Source organism: Thermobia domestica, chromosome 12 (assembly GCF_964235325.1).
Source record: "Thermobia domestica chromosome 12, izTheDome1.hap1.1, whole genome shotgun sequence".
Lineage (NCBI taxonomy): Eukaryota > Metazoa > Arthropoda > Insecta > Zygentoma > Lepismatidae > Thermobia > Thermobia domestica.
The window spans coordinates 81,283,285-81,309,554 of record NC_137465.1 but is presented as its reverse complement, the minus strand read 5'-3'; the positions used below and the strand labels follow the sequence as shown (position 1 = coordinate 81,309,554).

Genomic DNA, 26,270 nt, shown 5'->3' with positions numbered 1-26,270 from the left:
AGAGATGATTTTAGGATAGAGAATGTTACGGAAGTGGTGTAAATATGAGATATAAGAAGGGGAAAGATTTTAGTTAAAATGTTGTTACTATTATTGTTTTGAGTTTGCAAACAGTTTTATCATCCTTATTAATTTGTTGTATGTAGATTGAATTACATAAATTATTATGTATTATGTTGTGATGTTTTTATATTAATCCACGGTGCAGGTTAAGTTAGAATTCACATCCTTTGAGATACTTAAATTAATAATATTACAATCCTCAGGTTAGGGGATATTGGTAGGGTTCTATAATATGTACTTGATTCAAACCATTGCAAAACTAATAGCACATATAGACTCCGCAACAAGGAAATTTGTATTGAGGAAGGACAATAAAGGCTTTGTTCTGAATGAATATCGTATTAATGATAATAGATCCTTTGTGATTGAAAAATGATCAACTAATATAGAATAGTATCTGAAGGAGAGTCGATAAAGAAATGTTTGAACACTTAGACGTTAAACATAAATTTGAGCATATTACGGGGAATGATGTGAACAGACACAAAGAAGCCAATAACAAAATAATGTTAAACCATATAGTGAATTCTTTGAAGCAACTGTGATCATTCGCCGAAGTTACCAAAATAATCGGCCCATGTTTCTTGCTGGTTGAGTTGACTACTTGTGGTGGGGGGGGGGGAAGAAGTTTTTTAACACTAGCATTTTATGGTAGTGAAAACCTTGATTTCACTTTTAATTCAACTGTAATTTAGTGATGCTAAATTCATCGAATTGAGATTACTAACATTCATCAAATAACCAGCATTTATTTTTGGAAATTAAGTTGAAAATAGGCGGTAACTTTCGTTGCCTTTTCAACGAAAATTGGTTGGTTGAAATTTGCTGGGGCTAAGCGTGTATCCTCAACGTACTACTGCCGTTGGGTAAATTTTCCACTGCTATTTCCATCGCAATAATACAAATTCAGAAACAATAAAATACCAGTATTAAGTAAATGCAGCAATATAGTTGAATCAGTGGAGCTGTGCTGACTGCAGATAAGGTAACTGCAGGTATATTTTCCAATGCAGCTAAATAGGCCAAGTGTTCAGTGCTGGGACGTTTCCAACAAAATCCGCTAAAATGCGCCTCCAATATGTGCCACGGTCTTGGACAAATACGATTGACGAGTATTCCGGGGAACAGCGCTGAGACCGCTACGCCGTGCATTGTTGTTTGCTTCGGGAAGATTCCGTGGAAGGACGTTATTGTTTCAATAGAGGTAAGAATCCGTTATTAGAACCGTGCTACCTCAGAACATTGCCGATTGTCTACAGCAACATACGCCTTATTTCGTGTCCATCTAGGAACACTTTGCTTTGTAACTGTAATTTCAGTATTTGTGATTCCATGGCTACTAAGTCAACACCAAGCATGGTGTAGCGAAATACGCGCAGGACTGACTGCAGAAGACAAAGATGTTTTCATTTGTCCTACATGTTCCATGTAATATCGGTGTAGTTTATTTTTTAAGTCACAGTACAGTGACACTTAATCTTCTTAGTGACTAAAACTTTTCAGTTTGGAACTTCATCTCAACTTTGGAGAGCATAGTTTTTACATTTCATCTTTTATCTTCATCTTTATTCTATTTTTTGCTTCAGTCATGTTGTGTGGTAATATTTGAATTCGTATAATACAGACGATGTAAGCAGTTGCAAGATTTATTACAGGTTTCTAGTAGTATCCTAAACTTGGCGTAATTATCTGCACGTGCTGTAACACTTTTTTCTTTTACCTTGGGTACAAAATAGAAGCGAGTGGCATCATTGCCACATTTTTTTCTACACCCGGAAAAGGCTACTGTGCAAAGCGCATGTGTTGTTCTTTGTGTTTCATTAAAATTAAGGCCATAAAAGTTCCAACACCCTTAACATGGCATATTTACCTGCACCTACTTTATTACTTTAATCAATTAGTAAACCTACAATTTTTTTTCTATGAAACATCGAAAATTTATACGCTCATCTTCTAGGACAATTTGGTGATTATAAATCAGAACTCTCTATGCTATGTCACTTTCCCAGCATGCCTTCGTATAGTGACTTGATTCTTCTCTGGTTTAGTTAATTGATTAACTTTATTCCTGGCCAACAATATCTATACTCACGTATATGTACTTTAAATGGAAAGTTTGTCCATGAATTCGTTAACGAGACCTTTGCCAGAAGTACCACAATTCCAATGTTGAAAATATCAATTCATCAACCAACGGAATTATAACGAAAATAGTTTTTTCCTCAATGACGATACACTGTCGTGACTGAAAATCCTAGGCTTCAAAGTGTGAAATTATGATATGCTTAATATGAATAGGTTTCTAATAATTATTTATTGGTTTACAAACAACATTTAAAATGCCAAATTCATAAATATCAAATATGACTCTTAAACTTTGGGAGGGATGCTTGAAAATATCTTATGCACTTGATATGTTTAAACTTTCTTTTTAAAAATTTTGAAACTAAAAATTTGTATGTGATAGGAAAAACAGATTGCACTTAGGATAACTTTCTACCAACAGCGTCAGTGTGTGAGTTGTGACTAAATTCAAACTAGCAGAAATATAGTATATCAATCGATCATTAAAGAATTTCTATCGATCAGGAAGAATGTTTAAATTAAAATATTTAGCAAAATTCTTTAAAAAAGTTTAAAAGATTTAATCAAAAACTAAACTAAAATTTTAAAGCAGCTTTAAAAGCAAAATTTCGCAAGCTTTTGAAACAAAATTTTCAGGAACAAGTTATTTCAAAACTTACAGATACTTTAGAGTAAACTAAAACGTTTAAAGACGAAAAAAGTTTTAGGGTAAACAAATATTTTGCAAACAATTTCAATGGTGAATTTCAAAATTAAAATTTTAAAAAATATGTAGAAACTAGCTGTTATGCCCGTTTTTCGTACGGATCAGATAAGATATCAATGTAAACAAACTGATCAACGAAAGAAAAATTAAGAAATATTTCTAAAATTAGATTTATTTTGTGTGAATATATATCCAACACCGTAGATGTATTTTCATTGGCATGGCCGATGGGGGCTGAATTTGAACGTAAACACTATCGGGAGTGTCATTATACATCTAAACGACCCCGATAAATGTGGTTTCGCCACAAATACAAGTCATTTTCTACTACTTTTGCATGTCTCGGTAAACGCCCCCTGAGGCCCCCCTGGTTCGAATTGTGAAAAAATCGCCTCGGGCTGCCAGCCAATTGCGCGAAAACTATAAATGTGACACTAGTATCTGTCATTTTCTACTACTTTCACATATCCCGCTACACGCCTCTATGACCCTCTGGTTCCAATTTTGAAAAGAAAAACGTCTCTGGCTCCCAGCCAATGGGGACTGTATTTGGAAGTCAGCACCTGTGGGATTATCACCATTCATCTCAGCGGCAGCTAAAACTATGGATTTGACACTAATATAGGCCATTTTGGACTATTTTTACATTTTCGCTAACCCCTCCCCCCCCGTTCCTTAGCTGATAGGGGCTAAATTTGAAAGTAAAAGCGATTTGAGTTTCACCATTGAGCTCAGCGACACCGTAAACCATGTATTTCACACTAATATCAGTCATTTTCGATCATTTTTACACTTCTCGTTAACTTTCCCCTTGCAGGCGACCCCCGGCCCCCATACAATGGTGGCTGAATTTGAAAGTCGTCGCTAGTGAAAGTATCACCATTGTTCTCAGCGACCGCGAAAACTATGGATTTGACACTAATATAGGTCATTGTGGATTATTTTACATTCGGATTGTGTCTCGGTGGCAACCTTTATTATGGTCCCCGTTCCTCAGCTGATGGGGGCTAAATGTGAAAGTAAACGTGATCTTGAGTTTCAACATTGATCCCCGAAAACTATGGATTTGACATTAACATCGATCATTTTCGATTATTTTTACGTCTCGGAATCCTCACCCTGGTGACCCACGGCCCGCATACCATGGTGGCTGAAGCTGAAAGTCATCGCTAATGGAAGTGTCACCATTGATCTCAGCGACCGCGAAAACTATGGATTTGACACTAATATGGGTCATTTTCGGTTATTTTTGCATGTCTCGGAAATCCCTCTCCAGGTGACCTCCGGCCCGCATGCAGTGATGGCTGAATTTGAAAAACATCGCTAATGGAAGTGTCACCATTGATCTCAGCGACCGCGAAACCTATGGATTTGACACTAATTTCGGTCATTTTTGATTATTTTTACATATCTCGGAATCCCACCCCTCGGCGACCCCTGGTCTGCAGCGGAATAGGGTGAATTTGCAAGGTAATGCGATCGGAGCTTCACCATTTATCTCAGCGACCGTGAAAACTATGAATTTCACGCTAATATCGGACATTTTCTACTACTTTTACATGTGCCAGTAAATGCTCCCCTGAGACCCCCTGTTTCGATTTTTTTTTAAAAAAAAAAGAAAAAAGCTTCGTTTTGATCTGGGGCCTGGACCCAAATTTGCGGTCCCCAGGCCGCACACATACACAGACAGACAAATATATGCACAAACACTTTATTTTATTTATATTAGATAGATATTAGAAATATCATACTTGTACAAAAAATTTCTATCTGAAAAGTTTGAAGCAGTATTTCTTAAAGAAGGCAATTTTAATCCAAAGATTTAAAACAAACACCTTGAATGATAGGAAAATTTCTAACACAAAATTTTAAGACGAAAACTGAATAAAATAAAATAAAATAGTGAGACAGTAATTTTTAGTGATGAAAACCTTTCTCAAAGTAAAAAATAAAAAAAAAAAACTATTTGTTTAGAAAAAATAAAAGTTTTAGAAATAGGAATATAATTTTTAAACCAAACTGGTTGAGAAAGGGATTTTAGAACAAATTTTGAACAGTGATGAAATCTTTTGAAAACTAAGAGAGATACAGAAATCATTTTTTCGGCGTGTAAGAATCATGAGACATGTAAGTTCGTTGGCACCTCTATTTCTGTTAATTTGGTGATCAATATATTTTCTTCTGTCTTCGGAAGTAACAATAGATAAAATAAAATAAATGAAATATGCACTATGCAAGTGATAGAAATCAACTTTATCTAAGGGTAAAAGAATCACGGTCTATCTATACTTCCCGAAAGTATCCTCTGTTAGTCATACAATGTGATAGCACTAATTCTTCGCAAAATAAAGTTTAATCCAAACTTTGGAAATATGTTGGCTCATGCTTGACAAAAGTACGATTAAATTGTGTTCAATAAATCTCACTTTCCTAGTTTATAATAATTGGAAACCTAAAACAGTTTCACCTACGCTCTTCTGGGAAAAATAATTTTCTCCATTGCTTGTCAATGAGTTTCCTATTCTACTTTCACTTCCTAGTCCCTACGGGTCCTCCCAAACACGAAAAGTAAAGTTGAAATTTTCGGGATCTGGCATTTGCTTTGTATCCTTCCTGTCTTTGGTTTTTTCAAACTGTGTTTCAGGGCATTCCTCTTACTAGCATTCATTCCACTAGCTGCATTATATCTATGATAGCATCTACGAAGTAGTATGTGTAAAAATTTCACTGAAGGATGTATAATATTTCTTTCTATCATCCGTTCGTAACCCTATTATACATTCTTCATCTCTTATTTTCCTAATATACTGAGATTGAAATATCGAAATTCAGCTTCTCTTACAAATATTTTAGCTGTGCTTTGTTTATATATCCACCATATAATGATATATTGTGGTCACTGAAATATCAAAATTCAGCTTCTCTTACAAATATTTTAGCTGTGTTTTGTTTATATATCCAGCACATAATGATACATTGTGGTCACTGAACCAACGAAAATTTACGCAGGTCCAACTGCCCCTAGTCTCTCATCTTATCTGAGGGCATGTTTCAATATATATCACTGCAAACAATTTTAATGACTTCAGAAATGTTATCCGTTTGTCACTTTCAGTGAATACCCATAATTTTGACTAACTCTTTGTATTCGCGAAAATTTAGCAACATTATAGAAAACGTGTAGGACCTTAGAAAAGACTTCTTATTTCTCAAACTTCTAGCGATACATATATACAACCTCAGTATATGAGCTACTTACGATAAAGGAAGGATACATTTCATAGCACATGTATCACTGGATATTACATATTCAGAAGACATATTGTAAAACAAAATGAGTCTGCTTAAAGCTTTTACTTACATTATCTTATTAACAAATTTTCTACATTAGAAAATGAATGTTAATATGGTAAGCGAGAATGATACCAACTTTTGGTTTTAAAAAATGACTAACACGCTTCTGCCATATTTGTATTTCTCTATAATTGTAGTATAAGCTACAATATTTGTTACTTGTTTTAATTGTTTTTTTTCTTTTTCAGAAAAGGATAAAGATTCTTGAAGTTATATCTCACAGAGTTTATTCTCTTATACTCACATCCAGTTTAGTAAGCATACGATACGTAATCTTTTACTCCAGCATAATGGTTAAATGTTTCGTAACTATTTTTAGAAATATCAAACCAGAAATATATATATAACTACACTAAATACTTACGGTCTTTTCACGAAGATCGTTGACTTTGCAATGCAGAAACACAGTATTACCAAGTTGAGTCGTCACATTTGTGGAGTTTGCGAAGTCTTCGAAGTATGGAAGGGGTTCAGGAGTAGTCTCAGCTTCTGTTTCAGTTTCGAAAAATTCGTCGTAAGATTCTGTGAATGGTGAAGTAAATTCGAACCAGAAATTTTTTGGTAGAACCTCATAAGGATCATTCGTTTTAATAGCTAAAAAAAAAGAGAGAGAGAGAGACAAATTTTACTACTCAAACCTAGCAGACGCTGTAAGAACTTTAGTAATCATATCAAACTGTAACAGAGAGGATTTAAACAATATTATTTTTCAAGTTTAACATTTGTTGTGATGATATTCAAGGTTGTGTAAGGTTTATTTTTCTTTTTTTTTCAGAAATAACAATGGCAATTGTTACTATCGGGTTATTCAATAACATATTGCGTTTGTTGTGTACATTTTCGTGTCGCACAGTTTCACTTTATTGTCGAACTTAATCGGTATGGTCACGAGGAGTTTTTTTTTTTTTTTTTTGTCTTTTTTGGTGATACATGACGGAAAACACTTTTAGAAATTACTTATAAACCTACAAAAGTTTGCTAAAACCAAATTTCCCTTTTGTAAATTATATGTTAACATATGCTGTATGAGCAACAATTAAGATGCCATCGTATTTGTATTAAATATACTACCGGTATCTTGAAACAAATTATTACATGTTTATCCTGAAAATGTAGAATTCTGTGCGAACTTTTAGGAGCCATTAGATAAAGATTTAAAAATAATTTCACATTTTTCTTCTTATACACTGTCTACTCTGTAATCTCTTTTACTTGTAGATGGTACACAAAGAGTTGCAATATGAGGGAACTTTATTATGTTATTGTAACGATTATTCTAGAGTCCATTTTACACTATTCGTCGTTAACATCGAATTAAAGGATCTATCTCGAGATCCAGCTGAGAAATCACGAGCCGAAGTGACAGATAACATGCGGAAGCAGGTGAGTAGCAAAATCGATTAGGTCATCGAATGCGCTCAGTAAAACGTTATTAGTAGTTATTGAATGTAACAAGTGTAGAAATGAACAGAAAACAGTTCTTCATACCTATTTATCTCTTTCTTAGTAGGAATCGACATGAACATGTCATCCGGGCATCGGAATCCTAGTCCATTCGATAAACATAAGAAACACGTGTTCATATACAAAAAAAATTAGGTGCCATGGACAACGGAGTAAGTCCCTAGGCAAGGCCGGATTTAGCATTTTGGCGCCCCTAGGCCCAATAATTTTTTCCGCCCCCTAGTCTGGTTAAGGTTACTTTCCTAAAAACCTTTATTAAAAAATTGTATCAGGCCTATATGTTAATTGCTTAAACACCACTCCACGATGCAATTTTATCATTGCAAGTTTTTTGAGGAATTTACTTGGTTCTGGGCTTAACAAAATACGTATTAACATACGTTAATATGTTAATGTATTAACAAAAGATTGGTGAATAACTTTGGTTTTGTTCAATTTAGCAATTTGGGCAAATAAAAGAACTCTGTAATACATTATAAAATAGTTTTAATCTCAGAAACACAGTTTACATGAAGTATAACGTGACACAAAAACTGTATTTTAAAGTACAACTAGATATTTTGTATGTACAAATAGTAAATTGTACTAGTATAAAAAATGACATTTTTCCGTTCGATTACGAGATTGCCTATCTAAAATTAAAAATAATACAAACAAATATGTAAAAGCTATGAAAATGAATAATAGAAATAAAAATCGTAGGGCCTACTTACGACATAAATTGAAATTAAGGAAAATGTATAACCCCTATTAATACTAAACATCGAGTAACTTACATGAAGTTTAGCCTAATACTAGCGCAAATAGAAGAAGTAAATTGTTCCCATTATTTTAATCATATTCATATAAGCACTTCTGCACATTCTTTTTTTCTTATAGGGACTTCCTTCTTACTTTTGCCGGGCGAATGTATCTATGATGTTATCATATTGAATCTCCTGAGTCAGTCTCCCCTCGATGTTCAGCAGTGCCAGTGATGAAAGTTTATCGTGACCAGTTGTTGACCATAGGTAATTCTTTACATGACGGAGAGTGGAGAAAGATCTTTCTCCCGTGCAGTTAGTAGCAGGAGCACATAAAACCATTCTCAGGGCAATGTCAATTTTAGGGTAGATATCTAAAGCATCAAAGTGACGCAAAAGCTTGATTATCTCAATCAGAAGGATACTTGTTTTGCTCTGTTCAGTTTTTTGCGTCAAAATGGTTTTAAATGTAAACACTCGTCTACTACGGCAGCTCAAGATCTTCGGAGTACACACTCAATAATTCTCCCGCTTGTTTTGTGATTTCTGAGGGTGCCAGTCCTTTTAATGCCTCTAAAAATCCGAACCTTTTATGGAGCTCAGTATATTTTTCACCACGTCGCTTAAGCTCTGAATGCAATGAATCTAATATTACATTAACTGCATTCACACGAAAGTTGTCAGATCCTGTAAAAGAAATGCCACTGCTGGGTTCGCCATATTCCCCAGAATGGTTGGATCTCTTTCTTTTACGTTGAGTATCCACCATGTACTCTTTCTCACATTTTTCCCGGCGGGAGCTCATGTGGTTCGGATTCCACGTTAATCAGTAGGTCCACGTCTCATATAGCCTCGCTGCTGAACGGGACGTAACACTCAAAATCAATCAATCAATCTTTCTCACATTTGCCTTTCGCTGTACTTTCTAGTTCGTCAAAATGATTTCTGACTTATTGAAAAAACCCACAAAGAGAATCATAGTAAGTTATCTTCCCAAGTTCTGTAGTTTCATACTGCAGTTTTTTACTTACTTTGTTAAATCTTTCAAATATTTTACCCCATAATATTGCCATGAATGTAGTTTCAAGAGAACTTAGCTTTTCTTTTAAGGCATTTGCTTCGTTCCTTGTTGGGGGTCTTTCGTCACTGTCATTAGCAATTTTATGTAAACTGCAAATAATGCCTTTTCGATTTTCATTTACAACTCGACGAGCAGACCATCATGTCTTCGATAGATTTTGTAGCTGTAAAGGGCAATGCTCCTTTAGAATTGCCCACCTATGTGTCGAGGCACTGAAGAAACTGTAAATCTCCTGCAGCAGACCAAAAAATGAAACTGCTTCCGCACACGATTCTGCAGCACTAAATTAAGAGAATGCGCCGCACACGGTACATATTCAGAAAGATTGCTGGATGCTTATCCCAACACTATTCATGAACTGACAAATCGCAACTCTTAAAAATTTAATAAATTTAGAAAACATGAACCATGGAAACAATTGCAAGGTACCAGTTAGAATCTTAAAACATGCGGTGAAAATTAGGAGTGTTGCCAGTTTGAAAGATCGAATAATGGACATTTCGTGCACATTAGAAGAGTCATAAATTCATACTGGTTAACTATAGAACAAAAATAAGCATACCGTTGGCTTTTGGGGAAAATTTACTATTAAAATTTGGTGCCACATGCTATGGTTTTCAGTTTTCAAAATTTCACTTTAATTCAAAATGGCGGATTTCAAGATGGCTGCCGTCAATGATACCCTTATCGTATCACTTTCCTCTAGGCATAATATGTATTACCGAAACCTTTATCCACTTATTATCATTAATACGTGGGTTAGAAGCGGAGGTAAGGGACTTACGCATAGTAAGTATAAACAATTAATATGCCTGTAACTTTTCACCTATTTGAGAACAGGATCCTGAGAAGAATATTCGGACCCAAGAGGAACGAGAATGGGGAATGGCGGAAGCTTCATAACGAGGAGCTACATAGTTTATACGGTTTACCCAACATTGTAAGGGTCGTCTAGTCTAGGAGGCTTAGGTGGGCAGGTCATGTAGCTAGAATGGAAGAAAGTAGAAACGCTTTCAAAGTCTTGACTGGTAGACCCATAGGAAAACGACCATTAGGAAGACCTAGGCGCAGATGGGAGGATAATATTAAGATGGATCTCGCAGAGATAGGAATACAAAGTAGAAACTGGATCCAATTAGCTAAGGATAGAAGTCAGTGGAGAGCTTTTGTGAACGCGGCACTGAACCTCCGGGTTCCATAGGCCATAGAGTTAGTTAGTTTAGTTTTAGTAACTTTTCACCAAATGGGCGCATCTTAAAACTAACTTCACCATTGTCTTCCTGACTAAGTTCTAGCCCGAAATTATGTATCATATTACCCTATTCCCATTTAAGAAACTTGACCTTATTTCAAAATGGCGGATTTTAAGATGGCTGCCGTCAAGATCATACGTACTATACGACTTCCTCCTAGGCCCTATACATATCTACATGGTTGTTTTTTCATTAACACTCCGTTTACAAAGGGTAGTAAGGGAGTTTTGCAGTAATCTCTATTAACCACATCACAACCTTTAAAAATTATTAAAAAATAGAAAACATGCACCATGGCAAAAATTTCTGTCATCACAAGTAATGAATACATGTCCTCTATCAGCAACAAAACTTTCATTGAAATAGGAGCCGGACAATTGGGTGATGTCATACCATTGAAATGCTAAAGAAATCTCTTCATATATTTTATTTTATTTTATTTCAAAACTATAAAACCGAGTTAGTAGTTGACAAGCTGAGTTTAAAATAATTTTAGTAATTGACTTTTTGGTTTTAGTAGTTGACATCCTTTTTTTTCTTTTCTAAAAACAAAGTCAAACATGCAACTGTGCTGAAACTCTTATGACAGTAAGCATGATAGCTTATAACCAGTGTGCGAGTTAGATAATCTATATTGGGGGGGATAAAATTAGGCCAAAGGACATAGTCTGAAGGTTCAAATTTCAAAATGAGACAATAAATGCCTTACCCCCCATATGTATATATATATATAATACGTGTGTGTGTGTGTGTGTGTGATATCTGTAATAAATGAGAGATTTATTAATTTAATAAAACTACCGACAATAACTATGCACATATATATTGTCTGACATATACACACCCCACTAAACCTTTCTGAACGTGTTTTAATGTTGTACTCACTCTTGTCCCCGTAGCTCTCTAAGGTTTATTTAGTTAATAATTTGGCTCGAGCGATAGCCATGATCACAATCATATGTTAATTTTTCCACTCATATTGAAAGCTTCCACTTTGCATAAATACATACAGGTTGCGATAGAAACCTACTTCAGTCTTGTGAAAACCACTAAAATTATCAGTTAAACCGGACTTTTTTTTCTTTCTTTCTTTTTTTTTTTTTAAGAAAATCTAGATATTAGCCTATCAAATAAGAAATGGATTGTTGCTGGTCCCGATTTCTCACATCAAGGTCAAATCGAAGGCCAAATATTTAAAATCTCTCAATTCAAATTTCGAGCTTGTGCTTCTACTTCCCGCTAAAGCTGTGCTCATCACGACTTTTTTTCTCCAAATATCGATTCCGTGATGGGCACGGAAAGTCAACACTTAAAAATTACTTTACTGTTAGGTTGAAGATGAGTTGATTCACTATGGGCTACGTTATTCAAATAAAGTAAAACATTACACTGAAGTTTTTCAGACAACATTAATTGCGTGGACAGCAAACTGTACAGCGAAAAGATGGAAAAATGAAGGGTTAACTTTAAAAAAACCCGCTCCAGTTGAAATGCTTATACAGACACGGACAATGGCACGGAGAACCAGTCGTATTAACAAATGCTGAAACAAATCTTGAATTATTCGCTTATTCACCTAAAAATCACCTTCATTAACATGCCTGCTCACTAGGAGCGTATCCCCCAGCGTGTACGTTAACATATCTCAGATTTTGAGTACAGTTTCAAAAGTTCATTTCCGTAAACTGTAAAAGCAGTGATTACTATGCTAATTATCACAAACTAAATGCAACTTTTGAGTTGCATACACACAACCTACTAGGGAATGAAGACCATGTGCTAACAAAGAGTACACTGGAAAATGAAATAACATGTTATAACAAAAATTAAAATAAGATGATAATCGATACAAATATAGAGGATGAATGTGACATATTCGAACTTCGGCAAGTATGGTAGAAGAAGCTATTTGTTTACTTCTTCTTGGCCAACCGCTAAGAACATTTATAAATCTATATGTGGCTTTGTTATACGCAATTAGTACATTCAAATTCACAAACGATGACAAATTGAAGGGTACGAAGGTACAGTTGCAAGTAACAACCGTTGTCATAATAATATAGTTTTACTAAACAACGTTGAAAATAGTGGGTAATTAGGTGGTAAGTAGAAATGACCAAAACTGAACAGTTTACATCGATCATTTCGAAATACAGCTAGAAGATTAAATTTACAAGAAATAACAAAAATCAGTGAAATTTGGAGTTACACTAAGCACAGTTTGAGGGGGAAAGCGAGCATCCCCGGTGGGGATACTTCAGCTGACTTCTTTGGGGGGGAACAAAATGTGATTGAGGGGGAAAATCCCCCTCATCCCCCCGGTAATTCGCACCCTGCTTATAACAAAAGCACCTAGCCTAAAATAACATACGGTTTCCAATTTTAAATCAACTTAAAAGAAATATAACCATTCAAACCTGAGTAATTAAAGACTTCAAGGGAACGTTTAACTAGTAGGACACTCGAAACGATTCTGATTGAACTGTTAATGAGTTTCAAACCCTGTGTGTACCACATATAAAGGCAAGGATTGGAAATTCATTATAAGTTGAATCGAAAACGACTTGTGAAACACAACAAACTTAAATATTGAAACACTGGCAGAGAACACTAACTATGAAAGAAATCTAACTCAGGAACACGAAAAATATTTCGGCTACTGCTAATGGATTTAGATTCTGTGATTTGGCCAATAATGTCAGTCCGTTCATATTGTAGTTCATCTGCTTTTTCTGGCCATTTCCACAGTCTACCACATTTCTTCATCGCAGATATAATTGCGCCACTTTCTGTGATTGTGACAATTCTTCCTGGAAATAATTCTCACTTCGTCTGTCTCTGAATCCGAAGTATCTGTATTGTTATTTCTAGCAATTGAAAATGAAAAAAGTTCTTTACTGTTTTGCTTTTTTTCAGCTCTTCTTCCTTTAGAGCTCTAATTCGCTTTTCTTGCTTGTTTCATTCTTTCTCTTTCTTCTTTTTTCTCATCCTTGCTGCAGCTCTCTCTTTCTTTAGTCTTTCTTCTTCCTTTTTCTTCAATTTACTTTCGTAATCATCTTGCCATTGCTTAGAAGTAACCACACTCGGTCTTTTTTCTTTCCTTTTCTTTTTGTTATCGCCTTGATTTCTCTCGGGCCAGACTAGTGACCTCTTAAATGGACTTGGAGTAATTGCAGACACATTTCTCTTCTGTGGTGTTTCTTAACAGTCGTGCGTTTGATCTTGTTTAACTTCCGTTTCTTTAACACTTTTCGTTTGATCTTCTCTTACTTCCATTTCTTTATTACGTCCTGTTCGATCTAATGTAACTTCCATTTCTAAATCACTTACAGTTTGATCTTCTCTTACTTCCATTTCTTTCTCACTTCTCGTTTGATGTTCTCTAACTACCGTTTCTTTATTACTTCCCGTTTGATCTAATGTAACTTCCGTTTCTATATCATTTGCCGTTTGATCTTCTTTCACTTCCGTTTCTTTACTATTTCGTCCTCCTACTTCATGACCAGGAACTGACTCTTCACTTATTCTCACAATTGTGTCTTGTTTCTTGTTAATGTTTTCCCGTAATTCTTTATCCGGGTTAATTTTCTTCTACCGGAATATTAGATACTATTTTCTAGCACACTTCAAAGAGCGAGTAGTCTTCTTTAGGCCCCATCCATCCATTTTGCAAGCCTGATGAAAACTGTCCTATTTTCTTTTTCCCAGTTAGATCTTCTAAAACTTGCTTAGCGGTTAGTAAAGACGAAACACGTAAGTTCCCGGAACATGTAGAAGTATTTTTGGGTTTCACAATTTCCACTGCATTTGGATTCCAAGGGTAAAGTCCAGAAGCTCTAAACCCATTTTGTAGAACAGTCGGAGAGACCGACTTTCTAAAACCTCTTTCAACAAAGATGCAAAGTCTTTTCTTTTGAGAACAGAGTCTTTATTCATATGTTTTCTTCTCCATTCATGAACTTTATTCTTCCAAGATTCTTTTAAACCACGAAAAACAGAAACATCAAGTGGCTGAATAAGATGAGTAGCATTAGGGGCTAATGCAATTAGAATTATACCATTCTGCTCACAATATCTACTTGTGTTCAAAGAAAGATGCGATACGTGTCCATCAATAAACAGAATAACAGGACGTTCTATTTTCTGAGTGATTAGCCATGGATGAAACACATTAGCCACAAATTCGAAAAAGAGCTCTCCAGTCATCCATCAAGATTCAGATTTACCGATTCCCCACTGCTTATCCACACTATTAACCACATCTAGAGGCAATCGTTCATAAGGGAACACGACTAAGGGAGGCGCAAATATTCCAGATGCATTACTTGTAATTAGCAGAGCCAAGCACTCCTTCTCATCACTGTTTACTCGCTGATAGACTTTTCTGTCACCTTTTTGAGCAAGAACTTTCTTGCCTTTGGGGCGTAAAAGAAAGCAGTCTCATCAGAATTAAACAGCCTGTTTGGGTCTTGTAGAATGTGGTCATACCCATTTTCACTTAGATAAAATAATACTTCCGAAAACCAATTTAAAATCATTTCCTGAGTGACGGATGCTCGTGACACTGGTAAGTTTTGTGCGACTCTTTTTGCAATTGATGGATTACGTTTAACAAAGCTTTTGAATTATGTCCTTCCTGGTCTCTCATTTTTAAATGGATTTGGTCTCTTCACATCCCGTATTAGTTGCTGTACACTATATAAAAGTTCATTCACAGTCACTGGAAATCCGGCCTTACTTACATTCACAATCCACTTGAATATAATTTCTTCTTCTTCTTTAGTAAGGATTGAGGGTGGTCCCATTTTTCTAGTCATTGGACTTTTTCCTTTAACTTTGTATAAAAGAGTAATTCTTGGCACTGTATGTTTTTTTGCAGAAGCAGAAATAGTCATACCACACTGGAGCACGTCTTCTCTAGCTGTTGTCATCTGCTCCTCAGTATAGGAAAGGAATTGTTCTTTAATTGGTGGCATGATTCCGAAAAAAAGTTTTATTTAATTGTAGTAACCCCCATGGTATTCAAAGAACATTAATAACTTAAAGTTACTGATACGTGTTTAGTTAGACGTCTGCCCTTTTCTTATACATCTCTATATAATACCTCTCTCTATATAAAAGATGTTCTTCTATATACAAATGTTCATTTATTAATGTTCTAGTTTAAGACAGAACGTGATTAACAGGTGAAACGTTTCAAAAAATACTTTTTATCCAAGTAGTCAAACTTGCATTAACCCTTTGCCCTCTAAATACAGATGTATCAGGGCAAAAGGAAAAGTGAAGGATGTATACGGATATATCCGCTCAGAAATGTACCCAGCGACCACAAACTCCTGACAAAATTTGGTTTAAAGTTTAAGGTGCTTCAGTTTAGTGTGTATTTTCAGCAGTGAGGCTATATGAGGCACGATGAAATAATTTAGTATCCCTGACTTTAACGCGAAATCTAAATTCAGTAAGTAGAAAATCTACACTAACTGAACGTTATTCTAATATCATTTTACATCAGAAAAATATTTTTAATACGATAAGTTGTCGTTCAAACGTAAGAATTAAGTATTCGGAACTCAGAAAAAGAAAGAATGGGGGCGCTTCTCAAAAAATAAAGTTTTCTCTGCTAATCCAATAATTGACATGCCCTATTTAGTAGTAATTGACACCCCTGTCAACCACTAGATCCACGTAGATTCACAAGCTGCCGATCCTAGGGCTGTCTTTTGAAGCAAAATTAAGAATAATATTGTGTTTACAGCAATATTATTATAATTCTGGTTGGTGCTATAAGTTGACAGGGGATGTCAACTACTAGTTAACACTATAAAAATTATAGTCAGTAGTTGACACCCACGCCATACTTCAACAACTTCGTTGTAGGACAAGGTTCTCTATTCAAATACGTTAAGCACTTTTCAGAAAATAACAAAGAATAATTTTGAACCAGATAGAACAAAAAACACAAGAGTAAAACCTTAAGATAAATACTCACCTGAGTAACAAAATCCTTTCCAAAAACTCACAACGCTCATCAAACGCACACAACCTTCGTTAGATCCTCCGCCATGACTACCCACAATGCAATACAGCCAATTAGTTTATTTGTTTTCACGAAAGAGGGTAGTAGCAGTAAATATCCCCGCGTATAGATGGCCGAGTCAGCGAAATTCGATCTTGTTTTCCTAGAAATCGATATCATTTCTTGGAATTGGGAGGCAAGTTTCGACAAGCCTTTAGTTGCTATGTTCATAGCCTTTTACGGCTAGTACAGAAGTTCGTGGGAAAATGTTTGTTTATGAGAACAGTCTGTTGCTATGGTGATAGTCTTGGATGCCTTCATCGTCTTGGATGGTCATACTCTTGGACGGATCATAGTCCTATCAGTTATCATGATCGAAGCTTCCCAATTGATTGATTGATTTTTGCTTTTCGTTACGTATTGAATAGCTAGATGCTCTTGGCCTTTATAGTCTTGGATGGTCATACTGTTGGACGGATCATAGTCCTATCGGTTATCATGATAGAAGCTTCCCAATTGATTGATTGATTTTTGCTTTTCGTTATGTATTGAATAGCTAAATGCTCTTGGACGGATGAGAGTTCTATTAGTTATCATGATCGAAGCTTCCCAATTGACTGATTGATATTTGTCTTTTCGTTATGGATTTGAACCCCCCAAACCCCTCCACTCCACTCCCTCAAGCGAAGAACGTAAGCGAACGTTGTTACTATGCTCATACTCTTGGACGGCTATTGGATCTTGATGAGAGTCCTTTCAGTTATCACGTTCGAAGCTTCCCAATTGATTGAATATCAAGTGCGAAGCTTCCTAATTGATTGATTGGTTTTCGTCTTTTCGTTATGTATTGAATAGCTATTTTGCATAGCGAAGAGCATACTTAATGTCTTAAAATATTCAATGCTTTCTCATCGAGAATCGAACCTGAACACTAAATATGTTTTCATTTTGAAAGCTCTCTCATTGAAATTGAAAAAAAAAAAAAAAAAAAAAAGAATTTCATGTATTGATTTTAGCGTAGCATATGATATGTACATTGTTCGAAGCTCTTCATTTCGAAGCACTATAATGCTTTCAAGTGTTCAATGCTCCCTTTCTCTCTCTTTCTCTCTATCATCGAGAATCGAACCCGGACCAAAGTGGTATTAAAACATAAATAACAACCATAAAAATAAATTTAAAAAATACAGCATCACATTATTATTATTATTATTATTTTGGGAGTGAAAGTGAAGCAGACAACTAACCTTCGCTAACTTATGAAATAAAGATTGTACACAAAAATCTACTTTGGTAGGGAGCTGGGATCGAATTTGGTACTTCATGATTTTAAAGTTGAACTAGTCCTTGCATGAAAAAAAAAGAATTTCACTTCGTTTTCACGACAGAAAGGATCGAATTAACTTCATGCCTTAAAATGTGTAATGCTTTCTCATCAAGGATCGAACCAGCAGGACACGGGAATCAAACGCAAGACCTGTACTTCACGACCATTGAGTTGAATTAATCCTTGCATGAAAAAAAAAGAATTTCATGTATATAGCACTTCGTTTCACGACAGAAAGGAACGAAATAATTAATTTAATGTCTTGAAATATTTAATGCTCTTTCACTAAGAATCGAACCAGAACCCTAAATATGCTTTTATTTTGAAAGTTCTCTCATCGGAATCGAACGCGAGACCAGTACTTCACGGAAAGGAACGAAATAATTAATTTATTGTCTTGAAATATTTAATGCTCTTTCACTAAGAATCGAATCAGAACCCTAAATATGCTTTTATTTTGAAAGTTCTCTCATCGGAATCGAACGCGAGACCAGTACTTCACGGAAAGGAACGAAATAATTAATTTATTGTCTTGAAATATTTAATGCTCTTTCACTAAGAATCGAACCAGAACCCTAAATATGCTTTTATTTTTAAAGTTCTCTCATCGGAATCGAACGCGAGACCAGTACTTCACGATTTAGAGTTGAATTAATCCTCGCATGAAAAAAAAAAAAAAAGAATTTCACGGAGTAATCCAACTTGAGGTGAGCACTCTATCACTCGACGTCAGTGCCTCGCATGTAGATTAGATTTTATTTTTTTAAAAAAACTTTTCGTCTTATTTTTTTCTAGTCGTCTTGTATTGGGTAGCTAGATTCCCCCCCTCAACCCCCCAGACCCATCTTGTAATGCTAAGAATAGAAGTTCCCAGATTTTCTGCTTAGAGTTTGAGGAGATTGACCTGGTCTTATTCTCACGAAACGTCTGGAAAATTTTCGTCTGGAACCTTCTCAGGAAATTGAGTTGATAAGACGATTGTTGTAGTTCATGGATGTTTTTAAAACGTATTGGTAGCGGAAGCTTCTCATAGCATATCATAATGTTTTAAAAACGTAGGATGAAAAAATTTGTATGCTCAAATCAGCAGGGTTGATTGTATTGCATGTGAAAAGTATTATATGGATATTGACATGATGATGTCTGTTATGACAAGTAATTAAAATCACTTAAGTTGAAGCCGTGATGAGATTTGTGTTATAACATATTCCCATAGCACAAAAGATTACGCCCCACGAAATGTCTGTAGGTTATGAACTATTTGCTTTATCTAATTTGGTCTTGGGATTCTCACGAATTCACTTGTAAGTGTTCATGGGAATATAATTTGTTTGCAGACTGTTCTTTGATCGAATAGACCTTAGTTGCTTGGGGGAATATCGCATTGCATGAATCGTGAATATCGTATTTTCAAACGTATACAGCATTTGAGATTACATGTATGTTTGTTGTCGTCTTCACATACGAACATACTCACGTGCGACTGAAGATAGTGTAATCTGAATGCGAAAACGCTGAGTTATGTGTAATGTAAAATAAGTTTTTTAATAGATAAGATTTACTAAAGATGATATTTTGATACACCTATCGAATAATGTGTGTGAATAAGGAAATGAAACTTTGTTTCAGATGTGAAATTGAATAAGGATATTAAATGTAGCAGGGAGGTGGGAAGATTTTATTCGCTTGGAAAAGCTCATATGTTTCTTGAAAACAGTTATCATAATAAACTTGCTTTATTTTTGACTTCAGATATAAGTGATAGTATTGCTTTGCGATTGCGTTTACCTTTAATGTATATATGGGATTTATGAATTTTTTGTTCGTGTGTTTGTGAGAAATCCTATTTTCGCTGAGTACATTTAATCACGGTTATAACAGTTTATTCTTGTTGATGTAATTGAATATATTTGTTCTTCGATTAGGACATTTCCTAAAGAATGTAGAGACGAAAGACATGAAATTCTGATTAGGGCTTGTGAAATTTCGTAAGTCCCCTTTCTCAGATAGGTGAGTGCTTCGTCATGTCGCTGCGGTGTAAGTATACATTAAATCATTATTTTTAAAAAGAAAGAAGAAACGATTGTATTGAAATGTAATATTTGAAATGTTTAAATTTTGTGTGACGTTTTTATTTGACGTCAAACGAATGTAGAATAAAACCATTGAACAGAGTGAAGTGTGTGAAGTAGACTTTTACGAATTGTGTTGTGCTCATCTGTGTATTAGAAGAGATAGTCAGCATACTGAAGCTCTACGTTCTAGTAAGATAAAACATAGTTGCTATTCTCTCGAATAAAACCATTGAACAGAGTGAAGTGTGTGAAGTAGACTTTTACGAATTGTGTTGTGCTCATCTGTGTATTAGAAGAGATTGTCAGCATACTGAAGCTCTACGTTCTAGTAAGTTAAAACATAGTTGCTATTCTCTCTTTCTTTCTCTTTTAATCATCTCTAAGGTGCTACCTAATTTCTATAGATGGTGAATATTTGAATTTATTATACGTATTATCATTTAACGTTGTAATTCCTCATTTGAATTAGCTTTTCTTGTCTGTCTTAAAATATTGATTGATTGATTTTTAGTTTAGCGTCCCTTTCAGCAGCGAGGCTATATGAGATGTGGACCTACTGATTAACGTGGAATCCGAACCACATGAGCTCCCGCCGGGAATCGAACCCGGGTCTCCCGCGCCACAGGCGCGTACGCTAACCGCTTAGCCACGAGGGAGCTCTGTCTTAAAATATAATTTGAAATGGAGTCCCTCTTACATAAGCATTCAGTTCATTTTCCTATACTTCAGGCTGATGGAACTCCAGCTACTTTGTTTACACAATCTAAGTATTACCAAGGGAATTATGGTGTCTTATGTTCCTTTAAAGAGTATGTACCATCATATTCAGAAAAGAAAGATAATGAAATTAGAAATTTGTACACGCAAACCCGTTATCAGCGATGGTTTTTGATTTATATTACCCCTGCTAGCATTGACTTTGAGGAAATGCTAGAGTTAGGAGGACATAGAAATTTGTTATTCGTAGTGTCATCACTTATCAAAACTTGATGTCCATTACGTGATGCAACTTTATTTTCGCATTAAAGGTTCATCTGAAAAATTTCAGATTTGTGCAATTTATCAAGGTGTGGGTAATCAGATACAATTACAGGAATGATTAGCCAGATATAAGTGTAGGTACATCTTTAATAGTGTAATTCAAATTGCAGGCCTATTGTCAACATGTGAAGAAATGTGTAAGAATGCATCATGCATTATATCACAGAATACTACACTGATAGACCTATCCGCTTTCGCAGATGTTTGTCTTAAAAGCAATACATCTTCGCGGGTAATCACTTAGCGTACGGACAGCTAGGAAAAAGTATTCTTCAGTTGAGAAAATTTCTTTTCCTATTACAGTACGAATTTGGCAAGCTATCAAATTATGACTATTCCAAAGATAACGTGGCAAGAAAAACAGATTAATTCATTTGTTCCCGAGTTAATGCGAAAAAGAAAATTTGTCAACTATAGAATGCTTTCTTTTTCGTTTGTACAGAAAGATTATATGACTCAGATTTTTGTCTCATATATCGTCGGAGATATTCTGAATCTTTTAGAATAGAATGCAATTTAATATAATATTTCCTTGCATATAGTGTTTAGCATTGAGTTATTCAGGTTTATTATTTAGTTTACTATTACGTTATTATATGTAAGAATTTATTTTCTTGTTCTTTGACACTACTTGCTGAAAACAATAGATATTCGCGTCAAATCACTTAGAGCACGTACTTTCTGTGTAGGAAACTTAAGTTCGACTCTTGATGGATTCCAAGATAATCTGTAGATTCATGTTTCGTATAGCCTCGAGATATTCTGATTCTTGTAGAATAGAATGAATTTTAAATGTAATACTTGTTCTTTGACACTACTTGCTGCAAGCAATACATATTCGCGTCAAATCACTTAGCGCACGTACTTTCTGTGTAGGAAACTTGAGTTCGACTCTTGACGGATTCCAAGATAATCTGTAGATTCATGTTTCGTATAGCCTCGAGATATTCTGATTCTTGTAGAACAGAATGAATTTTAAATGTAATACTTGTTCTTTGACACTACTTGCTGAAAGCAATACTTATTCGCGTCAAATCACTTAGCGCACGTACTTTCTGTGTAGGAAACTTGAGTTCGACTCTTGACGGATTTCAAGATAATCTGTAGATTCATGTTTCGTATAGCCTCGAGATATTCTGATTCTTGTAGAATAGAATGAATTTTAAATGTAATATTGACCTGAATATAGTGATTAGCATTGTATTATATATTCCGTAGTTAGTTATTTAATTACTATTACTGTTAGTATATGTAGGACTTTATTTCTTGCTCTTTAATATTACGGAAAGAAATCATTTTATAAGTATAGTATTTATATAGTTTAATAGTAGTGATTTTGATTATTATTATTTCAGTGCTTATTTAAGTGATATTTTCGTAACGTAGATAGTATTAGTATTGGAATTAATTATTTCATTGTTTTTCGTGGATGTACGTGCCTATATTATGGGAAACCTGAGTTCGACTCTTGATGATAGTTAATGTAGCTCGAATTCCACGCTAGGCTGTAGATTTACGTCTTATATAATCAAATCTAATCCTTCTAGAGTAAGTTTTTCAAAGAATTGTTAATGAATGGGGGATTTATTTACCTCTAATGTGATACTTAATTGCAAGTTTTTCAAAGAAATTGATAATGAATGGTCGGATTCCAAGTTAATCTGTAGATTCATGTTTCGTATAGCATCGAGATATTCTGATTATTGTAGAATAGAATGAATTTTAAATGTAATATTTACCTGAATATAGTGATTAGCATGTATTATATATTCGGTAGCTAGTTATTTTAGTTACTATTACTGTTAGTATATGTAGGGCTTTATTTCTTGCTCTTTAACATTACGGAAAGAAATCATTTTATAAGTATAGTATTTATATAGTTTAATAGTAGTGATTTTGATTATTATTTCAGTGCTTTTCGACTTTCGATGATAGATAATGTGGTACGAATTCCACGTTGGGCTGTGGAGTTACGTCTTATATAATCAAACCGAGTCCTTCTAGATTAAGTTTTTCAAAGAATTGATAATGAATGGGGAATTTAATCAACTCTAATGTGGTATCTAATTGCTATAGATAGTGATTATTTAAATTCTTATATGTATTATCATTTGAAATACGTTTTTCTTGTTTGTTTTAAAATAGAATTTGAAATGAAGTTCTTCGTACATAACTATTCAGTTCATTTTTCTAAACAACAAACGGATGGAATTCCAGCTACTTTGTTTACGGGAATTGGGAGAAGTCATATAAATTAGTATGTAGAGTTTTTTCAGTTATGGATACTAAGTTAGGTTAAAATGAACGAAGAGCGGGACTTGAAATATTTTGGGTTTTACTTAGTGTTGATGATAAAAACTTCATTTAGGGCGGGTGGTTTGCAAAAAAAAAGCTTTTAAATGTTTTAAGCGCACCGGGAGTTGAATGAAAGACCGCATACACTAAAGGCAATAGCGCTACACGTTGTCGAAAATAAAGGAAGGAAGGTGTTGCCGGCTAAAATACTTTAATTGTAATAACAATAATAATAATAATAATAATAATAATAATAATAATAATAATAATAATAATAATAATAATAATATAATTGAAATTGCCCTAATTTTTATAAAGAAGAGAATCCACAATTTGTTTACGGCATAAAGTGGGTTGCCATCCATTTGTTACGTTTATTTATCATTTAGAAATATCAGTAAATTTACAGAGAAGGTAGCAACATATTAAAATAAACAAATAAGGTTTGAAAACAGCAGTATTTTTACGTAATGCGCTTATGGCGCTTTTGACCAACCTCGAGGAGTTGTGCATGGTTGATAAAAAGTAGCTATTAAACAAAAGCTTTATTCAGTAGACCTAAAGGAAAACAATAAGATTATATATGTAAGGACAAGTTGATAGAAAGGTATAGACGGTAAATGGATGCAGTAATCAGTAATGTATGTAACATAGTACGGACCGTAAAACGAACTATGAAGTGGGGGTAGACGTAAAATTAAAATGACCACAGGGAATCAAACCCTGGTGTTAGAAAGTATTACATACACTTGCAATATTTAATGAAACGGTCTTTTGCTTAAAACTATTGCTTATTTATTTATTAGAGGAATACCATTAGTAATAATAAGAGAAAAAGGAGAAGTTAACTTTGATTTTTCATGCTAAGTAAATATAGTTGTAGCATTTTGTTCAACAGCAAAGCTATACGAGTGAAAATTACTGTAGTATTTAAAGAGAAAACATATGTATATTATCAGTATAAGATAGGTGTACTTTTAAAGTTTAATTTATATTTTGTGATAATAAAATTGGTATATTTTTATTTCAGGAAAAAGATGATGGCAAGCCCATGCACTAGTGCATTTACCGTTGAAGACTATTGTGAAGAAAAAATAAGAAAAAGGGGACAAAAAACGGCTTATTTTCTTTCATACGCGTGCCCAAATAATAAAAGGAAGCAAAAGTGGCACACATGTACTATATGTGTTAATTACACATTAATAAAACTTTATCAAGAAGAAAAAAAGAGAGAAAGTAATGAAAAATTAATTTGTGGATTAAAATGGGACTTAGAGGGGAAGTGCATAAATGAAGTAATAGAACAAAAAGAAGAGGAAGAAAGCAACAAAAAAAGAAAAACAGAAGAAAAAGAAATGGTTGAGGGAGAGAGAATTTTTGGCCTCCCATAAAAAAAGAAAACTTGTAAAAAGATGTATATAGACAAATAATAATAATAAAAAAGAAAAAAAGAAAGAAAGTAGAATATGGCTTTGGTTATAATTTAGTGTTTTATTTTATAATTATTCCTTGACCTATCGATTAGTATTGGATATTTGTTGGTGACCGCAAAGATTTTTTCTTTTTGTGTTTGACAATGGTTTCTAATTTTTAACTTTAAAGGTGTTTGTGATTTTCAAAACAAATTTGAAGGGTAACCCATAGCGATAATTTTTCCCTCTTTGTGACTGTTTGCTCGTTGTTTTTTAAAAAGACAACTATAAGGATGTGGCAATGGATTTTCCAGCACTTAAGGTATAGTATTGAACTGTTTTAGGAAAATGAAAAGTAAAATAATTAACTAAATTTGGGCGTTCTAGGAAACATCTGGTTTAACTTGAATATTTCTTTTAGGCGACTGCATACTTTTAAAATAAAGGACATTTACCTGATTTTCTCCAAGAGTTGTGGGTTTGAAACGAATTTGACATTGGTTTTACATTAAAAGTATTCTAATCTTATTATTACTTTTAAATATAACTTATAAGAATTGTGTTGTTAGGTTTTTCCAATATATTATTTTTACTAAAATAATATCTTAGCAAAATTTCTAACATAGTTTCACTGTAATTTTAACAGGACTTCAATGTAATTTTTAACATGGTTTCACTGTAATTTTAACAGGATTTCAGTGTAATGTTTAACAGGGTTTCACTATAATTTTAAAGATTCATGGAAATGAATGATAACGAATAATTCAAAGCAAATGAATGATGATCATGTGATTGAAGAATCAGTGAAACTTTGTTACTTGTGAGTAAATTACTTTAAATTATTTTGTTCTTTATAAAAGAACGGCTGAATCTATTCATTTGAATAAATTTTGCTGTAAAGAAGAATGAGGAATTCTGAAACAAACTAGAATCTTTTATTGATAAAATTTTAAATTTTTAAAATCTCATCAATAGCTTGAGAAGCTTTCACAGGTTGCGCAAATGTATATTTCAGATAAACAGTTTGGATGAGATGGGTACTAGTTAGGATTTAGATTATGTCTATTTACCCTGTTACGTTTGAGGGATAACGTTTTGATGAGTCCGGGGAAATGGAAGGGACTTACATATTATGTATTGTTTGGACATTTGCCTGAGCACAGAAAACTGTATTGAAGGTGAATGGGGTGAAAAAGCTGTTATAATTTTATGACCGCCGGGAATCGAAACCGAAACCGCTTGCAGCTTTGTATTGTTCTTCTACTCATAAATTCAATGGAATTCAGAATGCATGATGAATCAGTGATATAACGTTTATTCACATTGTCATTCTTTCAACTAATATTTTTTCGTCA

At 34.2% G+C, this 26,270-nt stretch overlaps 1 protein-coding gene across 3 annotated transcripts in view; it reads right to left on the bottom strand.

The window, feature by feature from the left end:
• LOC145666534 (zwei Ig domain protein zig-8-like) overlaps positions 1–26,270 on the bottom strand; it is a 721,413-nt gene that overhangs the window by 308,503 nt on the left and 386,640 nt on the right. For all 3 annotated transcript variants that reach the window (XM_081733839.1, XM_081733838.1, XM_081733840.1), the window contains one exon: positions 6,573–6,802. In XM_081733839.1, coding sequence (XP_081589965.1) covers positions 6,573–6,802 — 230 coding nt within the window. The remainder of the gene's footprint in view (positions 1–6,572; positions 6,803–26,270) is intronic.